This window comes from Sinocyclocheilus anshuiensis, unplaced genomic scaffold (assembly GCF_001515605.1).
Source record: "Sinocyclocheilus anshuiensis isolate Anshui unplaced genomic scaffold, SAMN03320099.WGS_v1.1 scaffold352, whole genome shotgun sequence".
Lineage (NCBI taxonomy): Eukaryota > Metazoa > Chordata > Actinopteri > Cypriniformes > Cyprinidae > Sinocyclocheilus > Sinocyclocheilus anshuiensis.
Genome location: NW_015557093.1, coordinates 346,417 through 372,161, shown reverse-complemented (window position 1 = coordinate 372,161; position 25,745 = coordinate 346,417). Strand labels below are relative to the sequence as shown.

The following is a 25,745-nucleotide window of genomic DNA, read 5'->3' as shown; positions in this document are numbered from 1 at the left end:
TTTTGTATCTGGAGTCCTCAATTCACAGGTGCTGGGTCATATGAACTCTTCATAAGAGGCTAGATAAAAATAAACAAATAAAAAAACCTTCATTACTGCACTCAAAGGATGACATGCACGTTCAATAATTAACGTATGTTGATAGCCCGTTTTCACTCTTATCTTGGTGTTATTTACATCTTAAGATTGTTTATTGTTCGTTTCTGAAAAAGAGACACAAATAGAGACGGTCCCTAAGTCGAGCGTGGAAGCGTCGCGCTTTTAAGGTGGAACGGCTAGCGTCAATAAGAAGCTGCGAATAAGAAGCTGAATTCAGCCTCGTTAATTAATGTATGATTTAGCATGGGTGTTTTGTTTTTGAAGGAAACTTGTCACAAAATCTAGCAACACATATGTATCAAGATAAACAATACAAAGATCAACATACCTCACATAACAAGCATTCGTATTATCCAAATACGAATACGAATACGAATATCCAAATACTGGACCAAGGTCCAGATGAAACGGGAATCATTTGTAAATAACTTTTGTAATAACTTAACATGATTAATGAACTTGGCTCTGTATTGTCCCTATGTACGCCACTTTCTCTGTTTGACCTGTGGCTGTCAACAGATGGCGCTGAGCTGCTTTGGGAGATTCCTACAATGTACATAATTATAGAAAAATAAATAAATACGCTTTTAGAATACATTGAATCTACTCTGTATTTTGTAGTACTTGTCATACGTTCGTAATTATTTATTTTAAATATAAAATGAGCGATTCAGTGACGCAAATGTTTCGCGCGACATACAGGACGTCATATTCAAGCGACTTGTGCCTTGCTCGTTTTGACATTCCGAATGAAAAGGATAAATATACTTGGAAAAATAAAATGTTTCGATACATACTCAACGCGCAAATTATGTGATAAACAACCGCAAACGAAGTTATTTTTTTAAAGATTTTGTTACGTTTCTTCCAGTTAACTTTACTGTAAGAGTCTGACCAGGTTAAAGGAGTTATCTTTGACTGATTTTTTATTTTTATTTTTTTAATACTATTGATTAGTGTTCGATAGGCATTTTAAATTGATCATTTCGAACAATAATAGCCATTTTTGTGTTTTATTATAATACGAATAGTTTGTTTTAGTAAAATGTTATTTTAAAGAGATTTGCAGAATATCCATAACATAAAATATTAAATGTGTCATACATGGCATTTGATTTGTGTGTCAAGAGCAAAAGAGAGGTAAAGTGTATGAAACATAGCAGATTATGATGTACGTCATCCAATAAAAATAATAAAGGACACTAAAAAAACTCATCTTTAATCGTAAACAACCATTGAGCAATAATTACTTGCATGTTAATATCATTATGCCACGGTGTGCATATGCCATGCTTACAACAATTGCTTTAGTTCTAGACGTGCAAAAACAAAATCAGGATGTTTTCTGCAAAAAAACAACAACAAAAAAAACAGGATATGTGGTTTAGAATAGCTGGATCATTAATGTCTGCAAAACTGGAAAAAAGGATTTTGCTTTTGTGTGCAGACATTGCTGAGACACTTCCTTGATCCTTCACCGGTTTTTTCTTTTTTCTTCAGAGGTTCATCCATAATGATATGGACGAAGTTTACCAGGTCGATGACCTTTGTGACTGTACGGATATGTCACTATGGAAGCCTAGCAAAACTGAGGCCTCACATCAGAAGCGTATCTCACAGATCCTCCTATCTGGACTCCAGGACTCACAGCATCCGGCCTCTCTGCTGCAGTTCACCCCTCTTAGCTGGCCATGCCTCCATCACACTGACCGTGGGGCTTCAGCCCAGAAGAACTATTACCACAGACCGACTGAGCTGGTATGAGAGCGTTGCAGACTCTACTCCCGTATACCTCACAGAGCAGCTCCTCGTGTCCGCTCAACAGATGACAGGACTGCCGTGGTGGGCCAGCATCATGTGCACGACGCTGGCCCTGCGTACCGCCATCACTCTCCCCCTGGGAATCTATCAGTCCATCATCATTGCAAAGGTCTTGTATGGATATTTGGTTGTGTAAAATCATGTTAGCTTTGGTGTTGTTGTTGTTTTTTGTAGCTATATACAACCATTCAAAAGTTTGGGTCAGTAATATTTTTTTATGTTTTTGAAAGCAGTATCTTATGCTCACCAAAGCAGCATTTATTTTATCAGAAATACAGTTCTATTGTTAAATATTATTACAATTTTAAAAAGTTTTCTTGCTGAATATATTTTAAATGTAATTTTAAATTAAAATTACGCTTATTTCTGCTAATTCACGGGCCAGTTTTTGTCTTTTCTTAAAAGGATATATTCTTTTTAGAATATCATTATTTTCCTTTTGGTTTTCATTTTTCATTTCCCATTATTCCTATAATTGGCATCTCTTTGGTGTTATTTGAGTTCCAGCTTTGCCTTTTGAATTACAGGCACATCAAACCCAGGTTTCAAAAGAAAAAGAAAACATTTTTCAATGATTTATCCCTTTCAATAATGTTGCAACATGAGAGTGTTGGTTTCTGACTAGGTTTAACGTGAATCATTGAGTAAACAGACCTTTCTCATTTGAATTTATTTGTGTGTTTATCTACACATAGAAAAGTATGTAATGCGCATCTTGGAGTTCAGCAGATATCACAAAGTAAACACTGGAGATCATGTGCCTTATCAGTCTCTCTCTCGCCCAGTGTCTCCCAGCTGTGGGATGTTTCTCTTGCCAAGGAGGAGGATTGAAACAGAAAAAGAATGTGCCTCCCCTCCTTTTTCCTCCCCCACTGATGTCCCACAGTGTGAGACCATTATCTGTAGTGTGTCAGACCATCTCTTTAAACTGATGTTTTGATATCTAAAATGCAAGCAGAGATGCCAAATCAGTTGTCCTTTTAATATATGAAATGCAAATGCACATGAAAATATGCATGTGGCTGTCTGTATCTGAAGAATTTAGTAATTTGTTAAACTGATTTAAAACACTGGTCCATCCAGGCCATATTTAGGTTTTTAGTCCCAGTGACAGTGGCCAGTGAATTAATGTTTTCATAGGCCAGGGACTTTGTATCTGTTGGAAAGGAAAAAAATTCTGGCTGGAAAAGAGTAACCTTTGTGCCCTTTTGCCCCAGCTAGGTTGAAGCTCTGCAGAAGGAGATAGATGTGTTGGCCCGCCAGTTACGCTTTGAGATCTCTGTAAAAGCCAAAGAGAAGGGCTGGTCAGAGAAAACGTGCAGGTAGGAAAGAATTATTTTAATGCCATCTGCTGTGTCTTGGGTTAAAGTCTTGAAAAGCCCATACTAACAGTCTCAGAAAATGAGGAATCCGATTTATCTGCAAAAAAAAAAAAGACTTTTAGTTTTACTTGAGGCAAATTGGTTTTAGAAAATAGATCTTTATTAAAGAGATGTTTTTTACCTATTTCTACAAGTTCTACAAGTAATCAAGATTTTTTTATTAAAACTAACATTTATTTACCATTGGGGTAAGAACATTTTATATATTAGTAAATATATATTTTTTAAATATTAAATATATTGTAAAACTTATAACAATTTTTAAACCTAAATATAACTAAATCTATAATTAAATATTAAACCTATATGCAATATTAAAAACAGTTCTAATATCTAATGCAAGTGTGCTTCTTTAGTAAAAAAAAAATTTAATATGAATATTTAGATATTTTTACTGAACAAGATTTATTTTCATCACACTGGCATGGTCTGACAAAAACTGTATAATATACAGTTTGTCAGTTACACCAAAACATTGTTAGCCACTTAATTACTATAATTGCATTCACAGGTTCCATTTCAAGAAGAATCTGAAAAGAATCGTGTCTGAGCTTTATGTTCGAGATAACTGCCACCCATTCAAAGCCAGTTTGCTGATCTGGGTCCAGCTGCCCATGTGGGTTTGTCTGTCTCTGGCCTTGCGTAATCTCAGCCTGGGAATGGGACATGTTCCCCTCGGTGAGTCGCATCCATCGGTCAATTGTTCCACATGTTCTGTTGTTTGAATTTAGCAGTGCATCCCTATAATCACCTGTAGGGAGCTTTTAATATACTAACATATATATTTCTGTACATTCATCAACATCAGAAGCAGGTTTGGCAACAGGTGGCATTCTGTGGTTCCCTGACCTCACTCTCACAGACTCTACCTGGATCATGCCAGTTTCTCTTGGCCTCATCAACTTGCTAATCACAGAGGTGAGGCGGTTCTCCAGATTAGGACTTGCTACATCATATTAATGTAATTTAAAATCAATCTAACATTAATTTTAATGTTTAATTGTTCCTAGCACTTGAAACTTGACTATGACTGCAATGCACTCTTTATAGTAAAAAAAAATTCATATACATTGGGGTTCAGATATCTGAGACCACTAAAATTCTATTAAAATTTTTAATGAATTAATAACAAATTATATTTTCAGCATACCAATTTAGGTAAATTTTATAATAATTTCATAATTGTGAACATCTCTGTGAAAACCCAGCTAAAGTTGTTTTTTTTGTGATTTATTGTTTTCTACATAAAATCATCCTTGATCAGGTAAAGAACATTCTGTGAAAATGTAACGTTTATATCTTTAATATTGACTGAGTAAGGCCATGTCAAAGATTGAAATTATAGTGAAATTAATGGTTGAAATCAAACTTTGATGCTTGTAATCTCATAATTAGATTTTGAGACTTTAGCCTGGATTTCACAGAGAGAGTGACAATTTATTTATTTGTTTGTTTTTGTTTATCTTTTATTAATTGCTAAATAACAATATAATTATAAAATTAATAATAATATAATATCAATTACATTTACATGTATATTTGGCAGACACTTTATCTAAAGCAACTTACATTGCATTCAAGGTAAACATTTCATCAGTTCTTACATTCCTTGGGAATTAAACCCATGACCTTAGCATTGCTAGTGTCTACTGTTTGAGCAACATTATTAATATATCATCAAATGATTTGTCTAACTCTAATCTATTATAATGTTATGTTTATTTATTTTTATTTTAAAATTGGGGTGAAAATATTACTTGTTCTTGATAGGTTTTATGAGATTCTATTATTAACCAATGAATGTTTTTCTTTTTTTTTTTTCTTCCAATCTGTTTTCCAGATATTCGCCCTCAGACAGCTAGAGCCTTCAAAGTTCCAAAAGTATGTGACTAACTTCATCAGAGGAATGTCTCTGGTGATGATTCCTATAGCCGCCACAGTCCCGTCAGTAAGTGTCCCGGTCCTCAGCAACTCCATTCAAACATTATCTGCTGTATCTGTGTACAGTAACTTTATGTTAAGCGAGGGTCTGGACAGGTTTCAACTTGTATGACATGAATAAATATCGCTCACGTTTTCAAGTGATGTTGTTTTTCCAAAAGAAAAGACAGCAGTGGTACATGATGTCTTTTTTCCCTGCACAGATATGCCCCTTATTGCCCAGAGCTCTTGAGGTTTTTGATCTTGCGACAAAAGGGGGCATACAGAGGGCCCACCTGAGAATAGTTACAAAGGGCTGAGACATTGTACAACTTTGCTGTGATATCTTCAGTAGATCTGCACAAGACAAATCGATGTCTTGTGCTTATCTACACATAGTAATAGACATATTTGTGTTGTGTCTCCAGTCCTTCATACGTAGGAGCAGTAGATGAGAAGTTTCTCAAGTTGAGATTGCTTCACAAAAACAGCACTCTGAATTCACAAATTCAAATAGAAATTTGAAATTTAAATGACCCCTGATGATTTTTATTTTCTTTTTCCTTAATTCGTAGTCCATGTGTCTGTACTGGCTCAGCTCCAGTTGTGTTGGCCTGGCACATAACCTGCTCCTGAGATCCCCTCGCTTCCGGGGCGTCTGTCGGATCCCTCCAACACGCTCGGACTCTGAAACACCATACAAGGATATTGCCGCTGCATTTGTAGCCAAATACATCAAATAGATGGATGTGGACGTTGTAAATTAGAGCATCGGCTACTGAAAATGTGAACGGAACATGTGGATGCCTGTGTATGTAGTGGTGGATTCATCCATTAGAAGTGTTTAATAAAAAAAAACTGCTTTAAGAAAGAGACTCTGATAAGTAGTACAATTTTAAGCTGATGTTAAAATAAAAGTTATTTGTGAAAAAAGGATAAGGTCTCCATTTTTTTCTAAGGCTTACGGTTTTGTCCTATCAGAAACAAATGACAAATTTGTAAAGGAAAACAGTGTAAGGGTTGTTGTTCTGTAACATACACACTACTGTTCAAAAGTTTTGGGTTGGTAAGATTTTTTTATGTTTTTGAAATAAGTCTTATGCTTAGCAAGGCTGCATTTATTCAATAAAAAATACAGTGAAAATAGTAATATTTTGAAAAGTTATTACAATTTAAAATAATAGTTTCCTAGTTTACTTTAAGATGTCATTCATTCCTGTAATGCAAAGCTGAATTTTCAGCAGCTATTCCTCCAGTCTTCAGTGTCACATGATCCTTCAGAAATCATTCTAATATGCTGATTTGGTGCTCAAAAAACATTTAACAATATTATCAATGTTGAAAACAGTTGTGCTGCTTAATGTTGTGGAAATAATAATACTCTTTTTTGAGGTTTTGTTAATAAATGGAAAGTTCAAAAGAACAGCATTTATATGAAAACTAAAATGTAAAAAAAAGTATTTACTGTCACTTTTGATCAATTAATGCATCCTTACTGAATAAAAGTATTAAAAAATATATATAAAATATGTAAATGCCAAACTTTTTGAATGGTTGTGTACATATGCTCTTTTTTTTTTTTTTGTATTTATACAAACAAATCTGGACTGAAAATGATTCTCTTCATGTTTGTACATCTAATATTCTCTAACAGCGTAAGAGAAAATACAAAAATAAATATTCACCATATTCCATTATGAACGACTTTTGAAGCCAAAAAGTATGTTGTACTTTGTTGTAACATACAAAACAGTATGTTGTCTGTAAAAATTCACACTTACCAGTATTCTTACTCAGTAGTATAAATGTGTATCTACCCTTATAAATTATGAAAGGGGATCATCAAATTTGGAAATCCTTGGCATAAAAAAGTTTGGGAATCCCTGTCACATGAGACTTAAAGAGACCTGGGCTCTTTTGAATTGGGACACCCTTGCAACCATTCAGAAAACCCTTGTAACCACAAAAACTTCTAATCCATCAGTGAACACGTTGGTATTCCATGGTATCATAAATAATACCAATAACAACAGAACTATGCCAAGAAAGGAGGATAGGTTTACTTGTGCTATTGTAAGTTTATGGTCCTGCTGGGCGGGGTCTAGTACCTCCATCCCAAAGCAGAAAGAAGCAGCAGACTCTGAACCAGCCTGAGACCCTTCACACCTCACCATGATCTGCGTTCTGCTATTGACACTGTTCGCTGTGGTGTCAGCGGACCGGCTGTCCCGCAGCTGCGGCACCTGCGACCCGAGTAAGTGCGCTCCGCTGCCGGCCGAGGGCTGCTCCTCCGGGACGCTGCTGGACGCGTGCGGCTGCTGCGAGCTCTGCGCGTCGGGGACTGGAGAGCCGTGCTGGGGACGCGGAGCCTCAGCCAAGCGCTGCGCGTCCGGACTCGAGTGCGTCAAGAGCGACAAAGACAAGAAGAGCAAATCAGGGGTCTGCGTCTGCAAGAGCAGCTATCCCGTGTGTGGCAGTGACGGCGTGAACTATAACAGCGGCTGTGAGCTGAAAGCAGCAAGTGTGAAAGCAGTGAAGGACAAAAAACCTGAGATTAAGATTCGGAACAAGGGCAAATGCGCTCAAGGTGAGATGCCTCAACACTATAAGAAGCTCTCTGTAATTTAGCAGTCAACTCTTTAATAACTTACATTAATAAGTCAAATGTTTAGATAATGCTGATTAATAGTGCATGTGGGCTACAATAAGTCATGAACGTTCGATTTATATATTAGGCCTATCATATGGGTGTTTCTGCAACTGGGCACTTTTGACTCTCCAAAATAAAAAAAAAAGAAAATCAACCCCTGTGAATTTTTATTTTAACCATCAGAGTCTGTAATACATATAAAAAGGTCAACAAAATTGCATAGAGTCATTAAGATTTTAATCTGAAACATGTTTATTTTTTATGTTTTTCAACTCTTCATACAAAATGTCCTTACCCGCAACGTTAGAACTCAAACTGTTTTTCATGTTTAAAAAATATTATCTCCTGAAAGTTCCTGTATTTTTCATCTGAGGCCACTGCCTTCTTCAGCTTGTAGTTTGCATCTCTGAGTTCGTAGTACATATTTGATTGTCTCTTTTTTACTTTTTTACGCCCCTCTTAAGAGCAGCTGTCACATTAGGTGAAGGTTCTAGTGTATTTATACAAACAAATCTGGACTGAAAATGATTCTCTTCATGTTTGTACATCTAATATTCTCTAACAGCGTAAGAGAAAATACAAAAATAAATATTCACCATATTCCATTATGAACGACTTTTGAAGCCAAAAAGTATGTTGTACTTTGTTGTAACATACAAAACAGTATGTTGTCTGTAAAAATTCACACTTACCAGTATTCTTACTCAGTAGTATAAATGTGTATCTACCCTTATAAATTATGAAAGGGGATCATCAAATTTGGAAATCCTTGGCATAAAAAAGTTTGGGAATCCCTGTCACATGAGACTTAAAGAGACCTGGGCTCTTTTGAATTGGGACACCCTTGCAACCATTCAGAAAACCCTTGTAACCACAAAAACTTCTAATCCATCAGTGAACACGTTGGTATTCCATGGTATCATAAATAATACCAATAACAACAGAACTATGCCAAGAAAGGAGGATAGGTTTACTTGTGCTATTGTAAGTTTATGGTCCTGCTGGGCGGGGTCTAGTACCTCCATCCCAAAGCAGAAAGAAGCAGCAGACTCTGAACCAGCCTGAGACCCTTCACACCTCACCATGATCTGCGTTCTGCTATTGACACTGTTCGCTGTGGTGTCAGCGGACCGGCTGTCCCGCAGCTGCGGCACCTGCGACCCGAGTAAGTGCGCTCCGCTGCCGGCCGAGGGCTGCTCCTCCGGGACGCTGCTGGACGCGTGCGGCTGCTGCGAGCTCTGCGCGTCGGGGACTGGAGAGCCGTGCTGGGGACGCGGAGCCTCAGCCAAGCGCTGCGCGTCCGGACTCGAGTGCGTCAAGAGCGACAAAGACAAGAAGAGCAAATCAGGGGTCTGCGTCTGCAAGAGCAGCTATCCCGTGTGTGGCAGTGACGGCGTGAACTATAACAGCGGCTGTGAGCTGAAAGCAGCAAGTGTGAAAGCAGTGAAGGACAAAAAACCTGAGATTAAGATTCGGAACAAGGGCAAATGCGCTCAAGGTGAGATGCCTCAACACTATAAGAAGCTCTCTGTAATTTAGCAGTCAACTCTTTAATAACTTACATTAATAAGTCAAATGTTTAGATAATGCTGATTAATAGTGCATGTGGGCTACAATAAGTCATGAACGTTCGATTTATATATTAGGCCTATCATATGGGTGTTTCTGCAACTGGGCACTTTTGACTCTCCAAAATAAAAAAAAAAGAAAATCAACCCCTGTGAATTTTTATTTTAACCATCAGAGTCTGTAATACATATAAAAAGGTCAACAAAATTGCATAGAGTCATTAAGATTTTAATCTGAAACATGTTTATTTTTTATGTTTTTCAACTCTTCATACAAAATGTCCTTACCCGCAACGTTAGAACTCAAACTGTTTTTCATGTTTAAAAAATATTATCTCCTGAAAGTTCCTGTATTTTTCATCTGAGGCCACTGCCTTCTTCAGCTTGTAGTTTGCATCTCTGAGTTCGTAGTACATATTTGATTGTCTCTTTTTTACTTTTTTACGCCCCTCTTAAGAGCAGCTGTCACATTAGGTGAAGGTTCTAGTGGAGCAGCATGTAATTCATCATCAGATAGGGATAGTGGTGGTGTGTTTGTAGCACAAACTGATTTGAGGCATGCAGTACTTTGTGTTTTGCCCTCCGGTTTCTTTTATTTGTCCTCCACTGCCTTCTTTTCAGATTTTTCTCTCTTTTTGTCAGCTGGGAAACACTCTTTATCTGCCCATTTTCCTTTCTCTTTTTGTAACATTCTTTTTCCTTCTGCAGATACTCTGCATACCTCTCTGGGTCTTTTCTCATTTCCTCTCTGCATTTCTTTGATCTTATTGTTGATGAATTTGGTCTTATCTAGGGTTACAAAATGTCATGTTTAAATATAATTTACAATAGACTGAATATTTGTAATCTAATATACAGTAAACCTTGAACTTGTCTCTACTGCAACACAAGGTCTTTACCGCAACACCTAAATTTGCTGCGGTAAAGACGTTGCGGAAATGATATTTTTGCTAATATTGCTGCTAATTGGCAGCTAGCAAGGTCTACTGCATTAGTTTTGACTAATGTTTTAGTAGTTTACTAGTTTTGACTTAGCATCTTAATATACATGAATTAAACAGTAAAATACATTTATTTTACAAATGTAGTTCAAAGTACAGAATTACTAAGCTGTATGATAAGGACACACAATAAATACTGACACAGAAAATATTATATTTACCTTATATTTTTGGGATATTGTGTGTGATGTAGTGAGGTGGCCCAATCTGTCAACAATGTGCTCACTGCTCATTTCTATTCCCTTAGAAACTAGACTTGTTTGTCTTTGATAAAATGTCATAATAAAAGCCTTTTTCCCATTGTTGCAGTAAGGACTCAAAAGTGTGGGACAGGCACATTTAGTTGAAAAAATTCATACAAATGATCAGTAAATAATAAAAAAAATGTAAGATGCTGTAAATTAATATGTATATTAAACAATTCCATTTGAAATAATGTCAAATTGTAATTCAATTAGCTTATTTTACATATCTCAACATTGTGACCAGAGTTGTGGCACATGAACAAAAATGATATATAAATGCTTCATAATTTTATATTAAATCGCATTATTCATTAATTATATTATTTGTCAAGGTGTGTAATGACACTGTGAATATATTTATAAATCATCATATGACAAATTTGAACATAAATCAAAAATTTCACTGCTGGGACTTAAAAGTGCCCGTAGTTGCAGAAACACCCATATTGTGTTGTCAAACGATTAATCGCGATTAATCACATCCAAAATAAAAGTTTTTGTTTGCATAATATATGTGTGTGTTCTGTGTATATTTATTATGTATATATAAATACACACACATGCAGTATATATTTTGAAAATATTTACATGTATTTACATGTCTATATTTATATTCATATAATTTATATGATAAATAAATATATTTAATATATAAACATAACATATTTTTCTGAGTTTTGTTTTTGTATAGGCATATAGACAGGCAAAATAACTTTAACATTTTCAAATCGCCTAGAAAAAAATGTTAAAATGTTTTGTGACAACATGCCCCAATAGCTGTCATACTAAGGGTTAAATTTGTCACAATGGAGCCTATCACTAGGAATTCAAGGCATTGTGTATTTGCATAATGCAATGGAATTCATACTTTTTTGAGTGTGATTTAAGTGTCCAAAAACGTTTTGAGGCCAATGTATTAATATTGTAAGTACAATATGTTGGTTCATCTTTGACAAATTAAAAGCTTAGGCCTAATTCTGTACCTAAAGGGCTCCAAACCAGGAGCAAAACATCATGTGCCTGAATTTTTAATATTTATAATGGTTCACTGACTGTTAATGTTGCAAGAACATTTAGGCCTAGTGTTTTGAAGTATTCCTAACCACCCACAGCTATTTCAAGGTCAGTTTTTTATTTAATCCAATGTAGAATTTGACTGTGGGGATCACATGGATCAGAGTGTACTGTATGTGCAAAGAAATTAAACGCTGGCTTTTATCCACAGCTGCGTCAACAACTACTTTTCTACTTAAGATTATTTTTTGCTTTGTTAATGCCCTACATGATCCAATCACTCATATGATTCAGCTGTCATGTGCTTGTGTTCGAGTTTTTTTCTCCCAGGAGCGCTTGACCCGTCCTGTACTTTGTCCCTGGGACAAATTAACTGTACACACACAGATACATTGACAGTGTGTTAAGGCAACAACGGAACAGGCCAGAGGCCATTGTTTTCATACAGGGTGGTAACGTTCCGCTATCCCTGAACAGACATGTCTGAAATTCCAGCCTCTCGGGTGGATTTTCAATTCTGAACAGGGAGATCAGGCCTGATCAAATAGCAATGTCTCGTTTAGCTAAACACACAGGCATACTGTTGTTTTAAAGCAAAATCAGACCCCTTGAATCACTGAACCTGCGCATAATTCATTATAACAGCATTCTGGCGCGGGATTAAAAGAGCCAAAGTATTCTGTATATGGAAAAGCCTCTCCAGCAGAGCTTTCTCTGACCTCTGCCTTCTCCTACTCAACCCAACAAACTGACAATATGAACTCAGGAGTGCACAGTGATTTGTTTTACCTTGTTTGAAATACTCCTAAACTACAAGGTATCAGTTCGCAGGTTGTAAAAACATATTTTCTTACCATTATCTTTGCTAAAGTAACCTAAGTGCATGTGGGCTTTAACAATAGGGGTGAATTCAGGTAAACTGGGCCATTTTTTCCCTGAGATGACTAGAAAGAAATGTCCCAATTGAACAGAAAACTGCTAGAACATTGAATGAATTAATAATTCATAATTGTGTGTTTAATAGAAGGAAAAAGTCATTTGGACATGTCAATTTTGGAAATAACCTTTTTGATTTTGAGTGAACTATTGGAGCGACTTGCTCACACTAGAAGCAATGAAGCAGCTGTTGTCTGTATTATTATTACAATCTGTCCATCAGTGCAGTGTGCAAACTCAGTCCCAGAATTCCTTACTCAACCAGGCACGAGGGAAACCCATGCTGATAACTTCAGCATGGCATGCTTATTATATAATATGCAACTAGAATGCAACTTCCAAATCATTTTGTTTCTTGTTTCTTTTGTGTCCTCTGCAGCACCAGTTATTGTAACAGCTCCAGGAGAGGTCTGGAACGTGACTGGCTCGCAGGTCTTCCTGAGCTGTGAAGCCATCGGGATACCAACACCTGTGCTCACCTGGAGAAAAGTAAAAGAACAGATTATTTAAAAAAAAAATAAATCAGTTAATCTATGGATATTGCCTTTGCAAGTAGGTAACGTCTGAGCTGATCCGCTATCATGTATCAGATTCTATAGCACAAACACAAAACCCATATGGAAAAGAGGAAGGATGTGTTTGTGCGTACAGTACGGCTCCAGCTATGTCAAAGGATGTCCACTTCTATGAATAACACAGCACAGAAACAGTAGCACCACGAACAAGGAGCAGGAAGCACTTTATCAAGCGTGTCATCAGCCATCACATTTTTCCATTCTAGAACTAAAGGAGACAGGCTTTCTCCTTAAAGATAGGATCAAAGAATTCCATGGCACTGGGCATTGCTTTGTACTGGCTATTGAGAAGGTCACTAATGTAAAAAGCCACAGTTGATGACCGGATACAAAAAATGACTAATGGTGATTTCCCATGACAAAAAAAAAAACCCTCCTTATTATCCTCTCTCAGGAAATCTGAAACCCTGGGAAATATTGGTCTTTAAAAATATGCTTGTGCTCTAACTCAGTTTTCTATCTGTAAATTAGTTGAAGACTTATTTAACCATGAGGTAATATGGGTTTTATTTTCTTACGCAGTTTCGGTTGATCAGGTTAGTCATGCTTCATAAATGGTGGAAACTAGATTATGTCCTGGATGCAGAATTTCACCCTTGCCTCAGTTTGAGGGGCCCTGCGGGATATTTTTATTACAGAGATGCAGACCCAGAGTCGCTCAATAACTACTTTTAGCATCTCTTGAGATCAGAGGAGGAGATTAAAAAGTTTAAGCAATAAAATTAAAGTCTGGAAGACGGGCTTGCGAAAGAGCGAGGGGAGTATTTTGAAAAGTCAGAGAAATTTCAATTTCTTTAACTTAAGTTAATACGTACCATTACATGAAATAATAATAATAACAGCAACAACAATAAAAATAAGAAAATTATAAATATCATTAATAAATTAAAAAATAATTATTAAATAATTAAATAAAAGTAAAATATTATTATTGTTCATATAATTTGTTGTTATTATTTTTTTATTATTGATTAAAGTGCCCCTATTATGGGTAATGAAAGGTTCATATTTTGGTTTTGGGAGTCCCCAACAACAGGTTGGCATGCATGCAAGGTCAAAAAACACTTTCATTGTCTTATAATATGCATTTATTTTTACTTTACTTGCTCAACTACTCCCAAACGATTCGCTCAACGATTCATTTTTTGAAAACCCTCCTTTGCCTGACGCTAATCTGCGGTGATTGGTCCGATTGGTCTCATTTTCAATAATGCTGATAAAGCAGCGTTTGTGAGCAGTGCTGCTTTGTGTACAGCGTTACCGGGGAAACCGCTATTCTTACCGTTCCAAAAGCGGCACCTAGTGGCAAAGAATGAATTTGCATTTTCATTCAGACCAACGCGAAAAGAGCAACAAGTGGGCTGGCAATATGCTAATGTTTCATGTTGACGTCAACATGAAGCGGCTTGGGATTCATTTTAAAAACGACTTTAGAGTCTTCAGAGTTTCAATGATTTAGACTCAACTTTTCTTTTGAGAGACAATAACTTTATACACGGTGCACTTTCAGATTTAAAACTTTGCAGCATGTTTTCATTCACGTAGAACTGTGTTACACACTGCATGAAAGGTAATTTTCAAAAATCCATAATAAGGGCACTTTAAAATAAAAATGTTTCACTCAAATTGATACTCAGCTCTAGGAAAAAGTGCAACACTCACTCTACAAACATAAATTTAACATTTCTTTAAAACAATGACGTTTCCGCCAAATTCAAAGCCTTCATCAGACATTTTGTTTGTTTCTCAAATTGATATGCAGATAAGATAATATCCAAAGGCAAAATAGAAGCATTTTCATAGCCTTACTGTAACTTCAGTAATATGCTTATGTTTATCTCACCATTCACCTCACACTTTAAAAAAAACATACATAGACAAACAGAAAAGTATAGGCTACTGGCAATTTTCTGCCAGGACATTTTATGGACATTTATTTTAACCCTAAAACACGGAATAAATTCAAAATACAGGGAAATACCTGATAAAAATCAATACAGAAAATTCTTTCATATAACCCTATTTTTACAAACAGTTTTTAGTTAAACATTTCCAAACCTAAATGCTCATACACCCAAAGGACTTCAGATGGCTGTTTATCAAACTGCATACAAAAATGCAATATTTACGAGTTTAAGATCTATTGTGTCTGGTTCCACATGTGGTTATAGTTTAGAGAGAAAAAAAAATCTTTACTAATCTGTGTGAATGAAACGGTTTCGTCCTGTAGAGTCTGGTGAAACTTAATCATGCATAACCAAAATCACCACAGAACAAACAAGCTGTAGTGGGCTGCCATATCATGTGCTTAGTCATTTGTGTGTTGACATTTGTTTTGAATTAACCATTAGAGTGTAAAAGTGAAATATCTTCATGGCTGCTGTGATTCTCATAGGTATCTAATAGCAAAGACAAGACTCTTCCACTCCCTGGAGACAAAGACAACCTGGCCGTCCAGACCCGCGGAGGCCCGGAAAAGCATGAGGTTACTGGCTGGGTGCTAGTAAGTGTGTTTTAACTAAATATACACTCTTTCGTTTGTTTATATCTCCATGCTTAACTACTACAAGCTTTCTGCTACAAGTTACGAGTGTTATTTATTGAGCAAGGCAAAACCGTTACAGCATTTTTTTGTTGGCAGCGCTGCTCTAAAAGCACTCTAGGCTCATCTCAGGTTACATTTGTTTGGAGTTCTCTGCACTTATCGAACCATTGAGAACAGATTGGGTGAAAACTACGGCTGATGGCCATCTGTTGCAGATATCTCCACTTACCAAGGAGGAGGACGGCTCCTACGAGTGTCACGCCAGCAACATCCAGGGCGAAGCATCGGCCGTGGGCACCATTCACGTGGTGGATTCCATTAATGACATTCCACCCAAGAAGGGTGAGTGAGTGCAGTTGAACGGTGGTTGACTGATGTACAATAAATCAGTCCATTCGCACCTACTTCATGCTTCAGGATGCATAAAAGACATGCATTAGTAGAGAATGTAGTAGAAACGTATGTGTGCAGCACATGCTGTATAGGACGTGTCCCATCATGCCAAGCTGTTTTCTTGGCCCACATCACCTGCCAGTTCCCTGTGAGCAAGATGGTTGCAGTGACAAGTTTCTACTGTTGCATGTTGACAGCCCATAAAACAACTTTGTGAGGAACATACCCTGGTTTCAATCAATCAAAATTTTGCTTCACTAAGGCATGCTCTAAAATTCCAGATTAGATTAGATTGAATTAATAATTTTAAAAAAGCCTACTAGCTAATCATGATTTACTCACCATTGTTGTTTCAAACCCGTATGACTTTCTTTTTTCTATGTATAGCACAGTCCAAGCTGCTGTTTTCCAAACATTGGAATCATTCTGTGATGACAGTGCTTCCAGAATTGCAAAAAAGTACCATATGACTGAAGTCATACAATAAGCATGGATTTGATTGTTGAACAAATGTCTTTTTTTTTTTATCTGAATGGAGAAGCAAATTACATTTTAATGTTTTAAAGTGTAAAATTATTTAAGTCCAGTTTTATTAACTAAAGCTAAAATTATTAAAAATCACTTCATTAATTGGAATGAAGCTGAAACAAAATAAAATGTAAACAATCTATAAAAAAAAATGAAAACTTGAATAAAATATAAGCAAAAATTAGAAATGTTTCCTTGGGAACTAACTGAAATAAAACAAGGTGAAGTTGTAATAAGATGCAAAAACTAGTACTGAAAAAAGCTTAAAATGTTTAATTTTTAATGAAATGACTAAAACTAAAAGAAAAAAAAAAAGCAAAAGAAAATGTAAGTTCTTTTAGGAACTGGAAAAGGATAAATAAATATATTTAAAAAAATTATAAAAGCACATTAATTCTCAAATTAATTTAAACATTAATTAAAATGTTAATTTCTCTAATTAAAATAAAAACTGAAAATATAAAAAAAATATTAATAAATACTATATTATATAACTAATACTAAATTAACACTGTTTAAAGGGATAGTTTGCCCAAAAATATAAATTCTGTCATCATTTACTCTTCTGTCTTCATTTAGTTGTTCCAAACCTGTTTCTTTCAACAGAAATCCATCTTTCATCAACCAGTTGATGGTATCCATTGACTTCCATAATAATCAAAATAAAAAAACACTATGGAAGTGAATGGCTACCGTTAACTGTTTGGTTACCAACATTATTCAAAATATCTTCCTTTGCACTCAACAACTTGATTGTGAGTAAATGATGACAGAATATTCATTATTGGATGAACTATCCCTTTAAATCTCAATCTGTTCCACACACATAAGATTTTGAATACAACAAACAAGTTATATAAACTGCTTTTATTGTGATCTTGGAGCAGAATTTTAGTTTTTAGGCGAGTTATAAATGTAATGCCAATTACCTACCTGTTTGGCTGTATAACACAGTATTCCTTTTTTCAGGTAACTAGAAAACTAAGATTTCATTGTCATTGGTGCCTCTTGTCTGTTTGTATGCAGGGAAGGATGATGAGCTGTAAGAGGACGTGGCCTCCGACTGAGATGTTGAAACACTACGCCTGTGCACTGATGACAAGCATCTAGCGTAATCACTTCTCACGCATTCCACCTGAACCACAAACAGCAGCTCACACATGGACACTTTATTCTATAGAAGTTCAGAGACACTCACAAAAACCCAGACCCCAACATTTCTCCATTCCTACACTTTACCTCACTCTACAATGTGTCTGCCTGCAGAACAACTTCGATACTGTAAAGCGCCAACCAAGACAACCATCATATTGATTTTTGAAGAGATACACCCATTCGTACCCAAGAACACATTCAGGCACGCACACTTCATACGGCACGTAATATCATTCACACTTGCATGCATGTGAAGGCACTCAAATATCTCTTCTCCACTTATCATATGCATGTTTTGCTTCTCTGTTATTTTTCAAGATGTTTTTGATTATACAAATTGTACTCATTCCTTTAGTTTTCTTTTCTTTTGGTTGACGTCTATGGTGCTGAAAAACAATTATTTTAAGAGTCAACTACTTTTTGCCCAATTTCTAAGACTTAGATGCTGTTCCTCCAAGGATCAGTTAAAACTTTAAGGCCTGGTTTTACAGACAGGGCTTAGGCTAAGCCAGGATTAGGCCATAGTTCAATTAGTCATTTTTCATAAACATGCCAGAAAACACATTACTGGTGTGCATCTTGAGACAAAACAAAGGCACTGATATATTTTAAGATCAGTAAGTGCAAGTTTCTTTCAGTTGACAGCTCAGATTTACATTTTAGTCTGGGACTAGGCTTAAGCCTTGTCTGTGAAACCGAGGGTAAGACTGCTTCATCTAAATCAGTAGTTTAATTTTCTGGGTGTTAAGAACTAACTCTTTCCGTTGCTTCCCAAATTACAGTAGAATTAAGTGTTGTCCTCAAAGTCTGAGCATCTAATGCATCTGTTTATATGTTTTGATATTTGTATAACACTAATGAATAAAGATTCAAGTACTTGAAGAGGCAGGCAGTGTGTTGTCTGTGCAGAAAAACTAAGCAATAATGTCGTCATGATCACTTTTTTTTTATATAAAGGAAACTTTATTTTATTCTGGGTTGAACAGCCAAAACATCTGTTCCAGAACAATAACACTTGAAAAACAACAAAAACTGTAGAAGTTCACAAGCCCAGCAGTTACCGCAGGAAGTGCTGTTGGGATCCATTCAAAATCATTTTCCCTATAATTTTTTCCATTATTCTGTATATCCTGTTTTCTGTCATTCATCTGTGTGTTGTTTAGCTGGTCATCATCCGTGGGGCAATGCTCATAGACATCAGCTCCTGGAATAAGAGCTTACAGGCATACGGCATCCTCACCAAAGAGATCTGAAAGAGCAGAGCAGAGGATGGAAAGAGTCATGAAAGAGCCCATTTTATCATATTAAATAATCCAAAGCAAGTTCTATAATATGCTCACTAGACCCTTTAAGGTAATAGGTCATTGCTTGCTCCTTGTGGGAACTGAACCAACAACCATGCCTTATTGCATCCATAAACTGGATGAATCGATCATAATAAGGTCAATAACATGCATTTAGAAAACTGATAGTGTGAAATTTCATGTCATGTTGTCTTTAATGACCACCTGATCCAGTTAGGATATCGGTGCTTGCTCACCTGTGTCTTGTTGCGGCAGCCCCTGCACTCATAGGTGTGTGTGCGCGTGTTTGCGATAGCCATGAGGCCACATAAATTGCAGACGTGGACCTGGTACGGGTCAGAGGCCTCAAAAAGCCTCTCTTTTAGGAACTGAGCAGCACCGTGAGCGATTTGACAGTCACGTTCCATCTCTCCAAAACGCAGCCCACCATCACTGAAGGGAGAAAAAAAAAAAAACAGTATTAAGATCTGATAGGTTATTTTATATATTATGCATGAAAAAAAACTCCCAAGTATTATAGTGCTGTCTCACCGTGATCTACCCTCCATGGGCTGTTTGTTGTTTTAGGAACTGAGCAGCACCGTGAGCGATTTGACAGTCACGTTCCATCTCTCCAAAACGCAGCCCACCATCACTGAAGGGAGAAAAAAAAAAAACAGTATTAAGATCTGATAGGTTATTTTATATATTATGCATGAAAAAAAACTCCCAAGTATTATAGTGCTGTCTCACCGTGATCTACCCTCCATGGGCTGTCTGTTGAGGATCTGGACCGGACCACGGGCTCTGGAGTGGATCTTATCATCCACCATGTGCTTCAGACGCTGGTAGTATGTGGGTCCAATGAAGATCTGAGAGGTGAGCTTACGGCCGGTGAAGCCATTATACAGAACCTGCAAAAAAACCACTATCATTAGAAACATGTTTCAACATTCTTAAATGCATTCTTAAAGGGACAGTCCACTCAAAAATGAAAATTTTTATTTATTAGGGCTGGTAAGCGATTAAAATATTTTAATCTAATTAATATGAATTTATTTCTTTAAAGGGGTCATATGACATTGCTAAAAATAACATTATTTTGTGTATTTGGTGTAATGAAATGTGTTTATGCGGTTTAAGGTTAAAAAAAACATTATTTTCCACATACTGTACATTATTATTTCTCCTCTATGCCCCGCCTTTCTGAAACGCGTTGATTTTTACAAAGCTCATCGTTCTGAAAAGCGAGGCGTGCTCTGATTGGCCAGCTATCCAGTGCGTTGTGATTGGCTGAATACCTCAAGCGTGTGACGGAAATGTTATGCCCCTTACCATACTGTGATGCCGTGTCCCGGCGCAACGAGACAACACCAATAAAACCCAGTTCTTTATGCACCAAGAGCTTGTAACACTCCAAAGAGAAAGGAAAAATTGAAATCGCATCATATGACCCCTTTAATGAAATGATACTCTAACTAATAAACTAAAACTGCCAGTAGGTGGTGGTAAATGTCTTAATGATTAAGTCAGAGTCATTTATTCATTCATTTGATTCTTCAAATGGCTGATTCATGCAGGAGTGTAGTAAATGGTTCTTTATGAATGGTCCATTGAATCATTAGGCTTGTTCGACTTGAAGCGGATCATCACCATCAGACCTATCGGTGTGGACATCAAAGTACCGCAAGAGCTATAGAGAGCAGACGGCTCCTTATGCTTTTGAATCGCTCTCGCGGTACTTTGATGTCATTCACCTATAGGTCTGTGCAGCGCTGCTTCAAATCCAACGCGCCTACAGCCAATGGTTCAACACGCCTATAATTCACCCAATTTGTTCAAAACGTCCATTAAGAAATGAAATGCCGCTGTGTGTTGCTCGGAGACGAACAGTTCTGCTTTGTCTTTATATTTTCGTTGACACAATATTAACTTCTTACTTACTGAACTGTTGTATAAGATCAGTATCACATTTGCACTCGTGTGATATTGCACTTAGCCTATTGCTCGTGTGATATTGCTTAACTATATGATGTAAATATGAGACAAAAACTCAAACAGGGGCATTTTTGCCCCTTATCTTGAATTTTAGGGACATTATAACTACGTTCTCTAGGCTCCATCAAGCAGTGAGTTGTTGCCCTGCCTCATATTTATCATCAATCAGCTTGAAACCGCGAATTGAAAATTCAGCCAATGGAAACATGTAAATTTTGCAAAAACTCCCATATATTGCAAAAACTTTTTTACGCTTGCATTAGGTGGTTTTTCAGGCAATTTGAAAAAGGAATATTTCGCAAAAGTTTTAGTTTTCTAGTGGGAACCAAAGCTGTTTGGTTAACAACATTCTTCAAAATATCTTCTTTTATGTTCCACAGAAGATAGAAACGAATACAGATTTGGAACAAGTTCAGGACGCATCCATTTTTATCATTTTCATTTTAGGTGGACCATCCCTTTAATAGTGCTGCCACATTGGCAGGTAGAAGCTCTTCACCTCATTGCCTCTCAGATGGTAACCATATTCTGACAGCAGGTTGGAGACTTTTTGTACGTTCACAGCATCATTGAACGGCGTGGCATCACCAATCTCCCCTTTGTTAGCGGACACCTGAACGGAAGAGGAAATAAAAAGAAGAATTCAGAACTGCTGTATATTTAATACACAATAGAGGCTCATGAGTTAAATCAGTGTAATTACTAACTGGCTGCTCATATTACAATGTGTAATTAAACATTAACTACATATTTATAACGTTTTTTTAAAGTGCATAAATGTGCACAAATCATTACAAGAGAGAAATTCTGTAAAATATCCTTCCTTGCAAAGTACTAAACATGCCAACATGACTTCGCTGGAAAATCTTTGTGGTGCACGTGTGCAAACACATGTGCCCAGAATAAACATCTTTCGCTAATGTAGACAATGAGTTGAAAGACAAGCATGATATGTAGGATTAGGAGCAGAGAACCCAAGTACCTTCCCCTGCAGGCACTCGATCAAATGGCCGACTGTCATTCTGGAGGGGATGGCGTGAGGGTTGATGATGATATCTGGAGTGATTCCTTCACATGTGAACGGCATGTCCTAATGAGAGAAATTCACAGCTCAGGTCAGACATGCACATTATCTGCATTTGAGTTTTTGGGTGACTGTTTACAAGGCCTTCAGCTGTGAGTCAATCTGCTATCAGGAACTGCTTAAGAGCTACATCCTGTATACAGACCTTCAACTACAGGCTAGTCTAAACAAAGCTGACATACACATTTAGTCACACTAATATTAAAAATGAGCACTACAACATCACAGCCTCCATTATACACTTCCGTTAACAAGTTTGAGGTCAGTGAAGTTGTTTTTCCTATTAAAGTATTACTTCTATTCTACAAAGATGCATTACACTGATTAAAAGGTGACTGAAATAAAACCTGTTTCTACAAAAATATTATTTAGCACAACCATTTTCTATGCTGATAAATGTTTTTCAAGCAGCAAATCAGCTTACTAGAATGATTTCTGAAGGATCATGTGACACTGAAGACTGGCGTAACGATGCTGAAAATTCAGCTTTGCATCCCAGAAATAAATGACATTTTAAAATGTATTAAAATAGAAAACGGTTATTTTAAATTGCATTATATTATTTCACAATACTACTATCTTTACTATTTTTTCCCAAATAAATGCAGCCTTGATGAGCATAAGAGACTTCTTTCGAAAACATAAAATAATTGTACCGGCCTCCAGACTTTTGTACACACTTACCTCTTGTCTGTACTGGATACCACAGGTACCCTTCTGACCATGACGACTGGCAAACTTGTCTCCAATTTGTGGTATACGAACTGAACGGACCTGCACAAAGTTTGCAAAATGCAAAATTTACATTTATGCATTTGGCACTAACAGTGTTTAAAGATAAAATAAATAAATAAACCTCAGAGTCAAAATCAATACATACCCTAATTTTGCAAAACTTGTAGCCCTCTTGGTTTAGCGTGACCATGACTTGGTCAACGATACCGGTTTCACTGGTGCGCAGGAATGTGCTGCAGTCTCTCTTAGTGTAGCGACGGTTGGTGCTATCCAGCTCATCGTCATTCTCGGGAAGCGTTACGGTTTTACCAATGATAACGTCCTCGCCAGACACACGTACACCAGGAGCAATCAAACCATCGTCATCTAACTTGTCATAGATGGCATGTCGCATGCCTTTAGAGAAAAAAAAAACAGCAATGATAATGCACCTTATGCAGAAAGCCTCTGTAACACCATGTTCTAGCCAAACATGATGTGATAAAGCATCAAGCAATGCATCCCATCTCCATGTTTATCTTAAGGTTTACTGCAAATGTCAACAACACTACACAACAATATTCAAAGTAAAAACGCATTGGACCACACATGTAGACAAATATATAACATTTTCTGATTTGTGCTTTATATTGTGCAAACAGTAACACTTTTTCAGTATTTTTTTGATGAACAGAAAAAAAATAAGTTTTTTTTTTTTAATGGAAATCTTTTGTAACATTCTAAATGTCTTTACTGCCCCTTTTGATCAATTTAACGAATTCCTTCTTGAATAATAAAAAAAAAAACTCACTGAACCCAAACCTTTGAATGGTAGTGTTGAAACAGATGCAGTACTTCTGTTCAATGTAAGAAATAGATTACCTGCCGGCAGCTCTCTAAAGCGCAGGTACTCCATGGAACGAGTCGTGACTAGGGGTTTCTGGGGGTAGTAGAGCACATGTGCCAGGGTATCCATACGCACATGGAAGTTGGTGATGTAAACTCCCATGGCTTGTTTACCCATAGCAGACTGGTATGTGTTTCTGGGAGACTGTAGACAGGAGAGTGTATCATTTAGACGCTATTTTATATACAAGTTCTTACAAATGGTTATACTAGAGAACTGTCAAATGAAATATCATATTTGAGCTTGCAGATGTTAAAATACTCGAAAATGTTAATAAATCCACAATAGCATTCAGGTAATATGTAGGTACCTGGTTGTGATCAGGGAAGGGAATGATAGATGCACAGACGCCCAAAATCATGGACGGGTGGATCTCACAATGTGTGTAGGTGGAGCAATAAGCCACTCCCTTCTCCTGAAGGTCATCTGGGGTCATGGCCAACATCACAGTCTCCTCCTCTAGTGTGTCAATATATTCAACCACACCACTGGCTACCAGGTCCTGCCAACTACACAAGAGACAGATACTCTGTTATTGAGGAACAGGCAGATTCTGAAAGCTGATATTTTTCACAAAGGTATGTACCTGTAGTTGTTGTACTCTCTCTCTTTGAGCTGGTCAATATGTCGCCTCTTCAGAAGAAGTTTTTGCTTTTCTACAATAAGCAGCGGACGGCAGATCCTGCCAGCATCTGTGTAGATCCTGATCTCCCTCTCACGAATATCTCTGATCATTGACACCTGGATCACAATGAAAACAAGATCACAGTTAGGTGCTGTACACTGAATAAAACGTTAAACTGGAGTGGTGCACAAATGATGTCCCACCTCAGACACAATGATGTCCATCTGTCTCCTCAGTTTCCGCAGTGTGTTCATCAGTTGCTCTGGATCTTTATGAATACCCACCCAGCAACCATTCACAAAAATCTTAGTTGCACTGAAGGAAGAAACACAATTATATGGTATTATTCTATAAAAATTGTAATTAATTAATCTTTATTTTACCCTCTAGCACTCTCTATTCTTATATTCTTAAAAAAAAAAAACACTTGTCCCTTTTAGACTTGCACTCTATTCATTTGCGGCTTGTTTTCTTTATAAAAAAATAAATTAAAAAAAAGTAACACTTGCTTTCTAATCTTTTTGTATTCTATCTGTTTTCTTTTAATTTATTATACAATTAACAAAAACAAAAAAGACCTCTAACACTAGCTTGCTCTATTTTTCTATTCTATCTGTTTTCTTTTTATTTATTATATTATTTAAAAAACCCTTGCTACGTGTACTGCGTTAAGCTAACTGAGACTTGTTACAGCACTTGCTTATCATTGCTCTTTTGTTGATTTTGACTGCTTCCATTGTCCGCATTTGTAAGTCGCTTTGGATAAAAGTGTCTGCTAAATGACTAAATGTAAATGTAATGTAATGTAAATTAAATAACTGACTGATTTTATAAACAAAGAAAGTCAATTAAAAAACTAGGAACATCATTGTGAAATCAAAATTGTGGATGTGGATTTCAGCAGTGTGCTGCTGCCCCCTATAGAACAGGATGACACTCACTCTGCAATGGCAGCAGGTGAGATTTCCTCCAGGTTCTCCATGCTCCACTCTTCCAAGAACTCCAGGATGGGGGACGGCTGAGATCCCACAGAAATGTAGGCCATGAGCGCTAAATTCTTCACCAAACCTACAGCATGGCCCTGCAACAAAATAATTTCCCTCCATTGAAAACTTGAGTTGGGGTTGAAGGTCACATGCATACTAGTTTTAAAGGGTACTACCTCTGGGGTCTCAGCAGGGCACACCATACCCCACAATGTGTTATGAAGCTGCCTGGGTTTGGCCAGCTTGCCATCTCGTCCTATAGGCGAGTTTACACGGCGCAGGTGGGAAAGAGAGGAGGCGAAGGTCAACCTGTTCA

General features: G+C 36.9%; 3 protein-coding genes across 6 annotated transcripts in view; 2 read left to right on the top strand and 1 right to left on the bottom strand.

Moving 5' to 3' along the window:
* Positions 1–809: 809 nt before the first annotated feature.
* LOC107677365 (mitochondrial inner membrane protein COX18-like) lies at positions 810–6,122 on the top strand. Of its 3 annotated transcripts, none has more exons than XM_016472243.1 (7): positions 810–935; positions 1,600–2,029; positions 3,142–3,242; positions 3,814–3,980; positions 4,111–4,220; positions 5,143–5,250; positions 5,798–6,122. In XM_016472243.1, exons 2-7 carry the CDS (start codon positions 1,613–1,615, stop codon positions 5,963–5,965), a joined length of 1,071 nt encoding a protein of 356 aa, XP_016327729.1. In that variant the 5' UTR covers positions 810–935; positions 1,600–1,612; the 3' UTR covers positions 5,966–6,122. The 3 variants fall into 3 exon arrangements, with proteins under 3 accessions (XP_016327729.1, XP_016327730.1, XP_016327731.1); XM_016472244.1 differs by having other exon boundaries at positions 810–981; XM_016472245.1 differs by lacking the exon at positions 5,798–6,122 and adding an exon at positions 5,447–5,791.
* A 1,223-nt stretch (positions 6,123–7,345) lies between these two features.
* LOC107677366 (insulin-like growth factor-binding protein 7) lies at positions 7,346–18,398 on the top strand. Of its 2 annotated transcripts, none has more exons than XM_016472247.1 (5): positions 7,346–7,809; positions 13,016–13,125; positions 15,607–15,714; positions 15,972–16,098; positions 17,704–18,398. In XM_016472247.1, exons 1-5 carry the CDS (start codon positions 7,395–7,397, stop codon positions 17,721–17,723), a joined length of 780 nt encoding a protein of 259 aa, XP_016327733.1. In that variant the 5' UTR covers positions 7,346–7,394; the 3' UTR covers positions 17,724–18,398. The 2 variants fall into 2 exon arrangements, with proteins under 2 accessions (XP_016327733.1, XP_016327732.1); XM_016472246.1 differs by lacking the exon at positions 7,346–7,809 and adding an exon at positions 8,907–9,370.
* Positions 18,399–18,936: 538 nt separating this feature from the next.
* The window catches only part of LOC107677351 (DNA-directed RNA polymerase II subunit RPB2-like), an 11,486-nt gene continuing 4,677 nt past the window's right edge, over positions 18,937–25,745 (bottom strand). Inside the window, exons 13-23 of the mRNA XM_016472231.1 lie at positions 24,647–24,758; positions 24,405–24,559; positions 24,129–24,327; positions 23,767–23,962; positions 23,078–23,394; positions 22,882–22,971; positions 22,096–22,203; positions 21,613–21,726; positions 19,869–20,029; positions 19,373–19,568; positions 18,937–19,081 (exon numbers count right to left, since the gene is read on the bottom strand). Coding sequence (XP_016327717.1) covers positions 18,992–19,081; positions 19,373–19,568; positions 19,869–20,029; positions 21,613–21,726; positions 22,096–22,203; positions 22,882–22,971; positions 23,078–23,394; positions 23,767–23,962; positions 24,129–24,327; positions 24,405–24,559; positions 24,647–24,758 — 1,738 coding nt within the window. The 3' untranslated portion in view covers positions 18,937–18,991. The remainder of the gene's footprint in view (positions 19,082–19,372; positions 19,569–19,868; positions 20,030–21,612; positions 21,727–22,095; positions 22,204–22,881; positions 22,972–23,077; positions 23,395–23,766; positions 23,963–24,128; positions 24,328–24,404; positions 24,560–24,646; positions 24,759–25,745) is intronic.

Excerpts from the sequence above, each read along its gene's own strand:
- LOC107677365 (XM_016472243.1), top strand. The coding sequence starts at position 1,613 with ATGATATGGACGAAGTTTACCAGGTCGATGACCTTTGTGACTGTACGG. Across the intron at positions 2,030-3,141 it reads AGTCCATCATCATTGCAAAG|GTTGAAGCTCTGCAGAAGGA; the intron begins GTCTTGTATGGA and ends TGCCCCAGCTAG. Across the intron at positions 4,221-5,142 it reads TCAACTTGCTAATCACAGAG|ATATTCGCCCTCAGACAGCT; the intron begins GTGAGGCGGTTC and ends TCTGTTTTCCAG.
- LOC107677366 (XM_016472247.1), top strand. The coding sequence starts at position 7,395 with ATGATCTGCGTTCTGCTATTGACACTGTTCGCTGTGGTGTCAGCGGAC. Across the intron at positions 13,126-15,606 it reads CTGTGCTCACCTGGAGAAAA|GTATCTAATAGCAAAGACAA; the intron begins GTAAAAGAACAG and ends TGATTCTCATAG. Across the intron at positions 15,715-15,971 it reads AGGTTACTGGCTGGGTGCTA|ATATCTCCACTTACCAAGGA; the intron begins GTAAGTGTGTTT and ends CATCTGTTGCAG.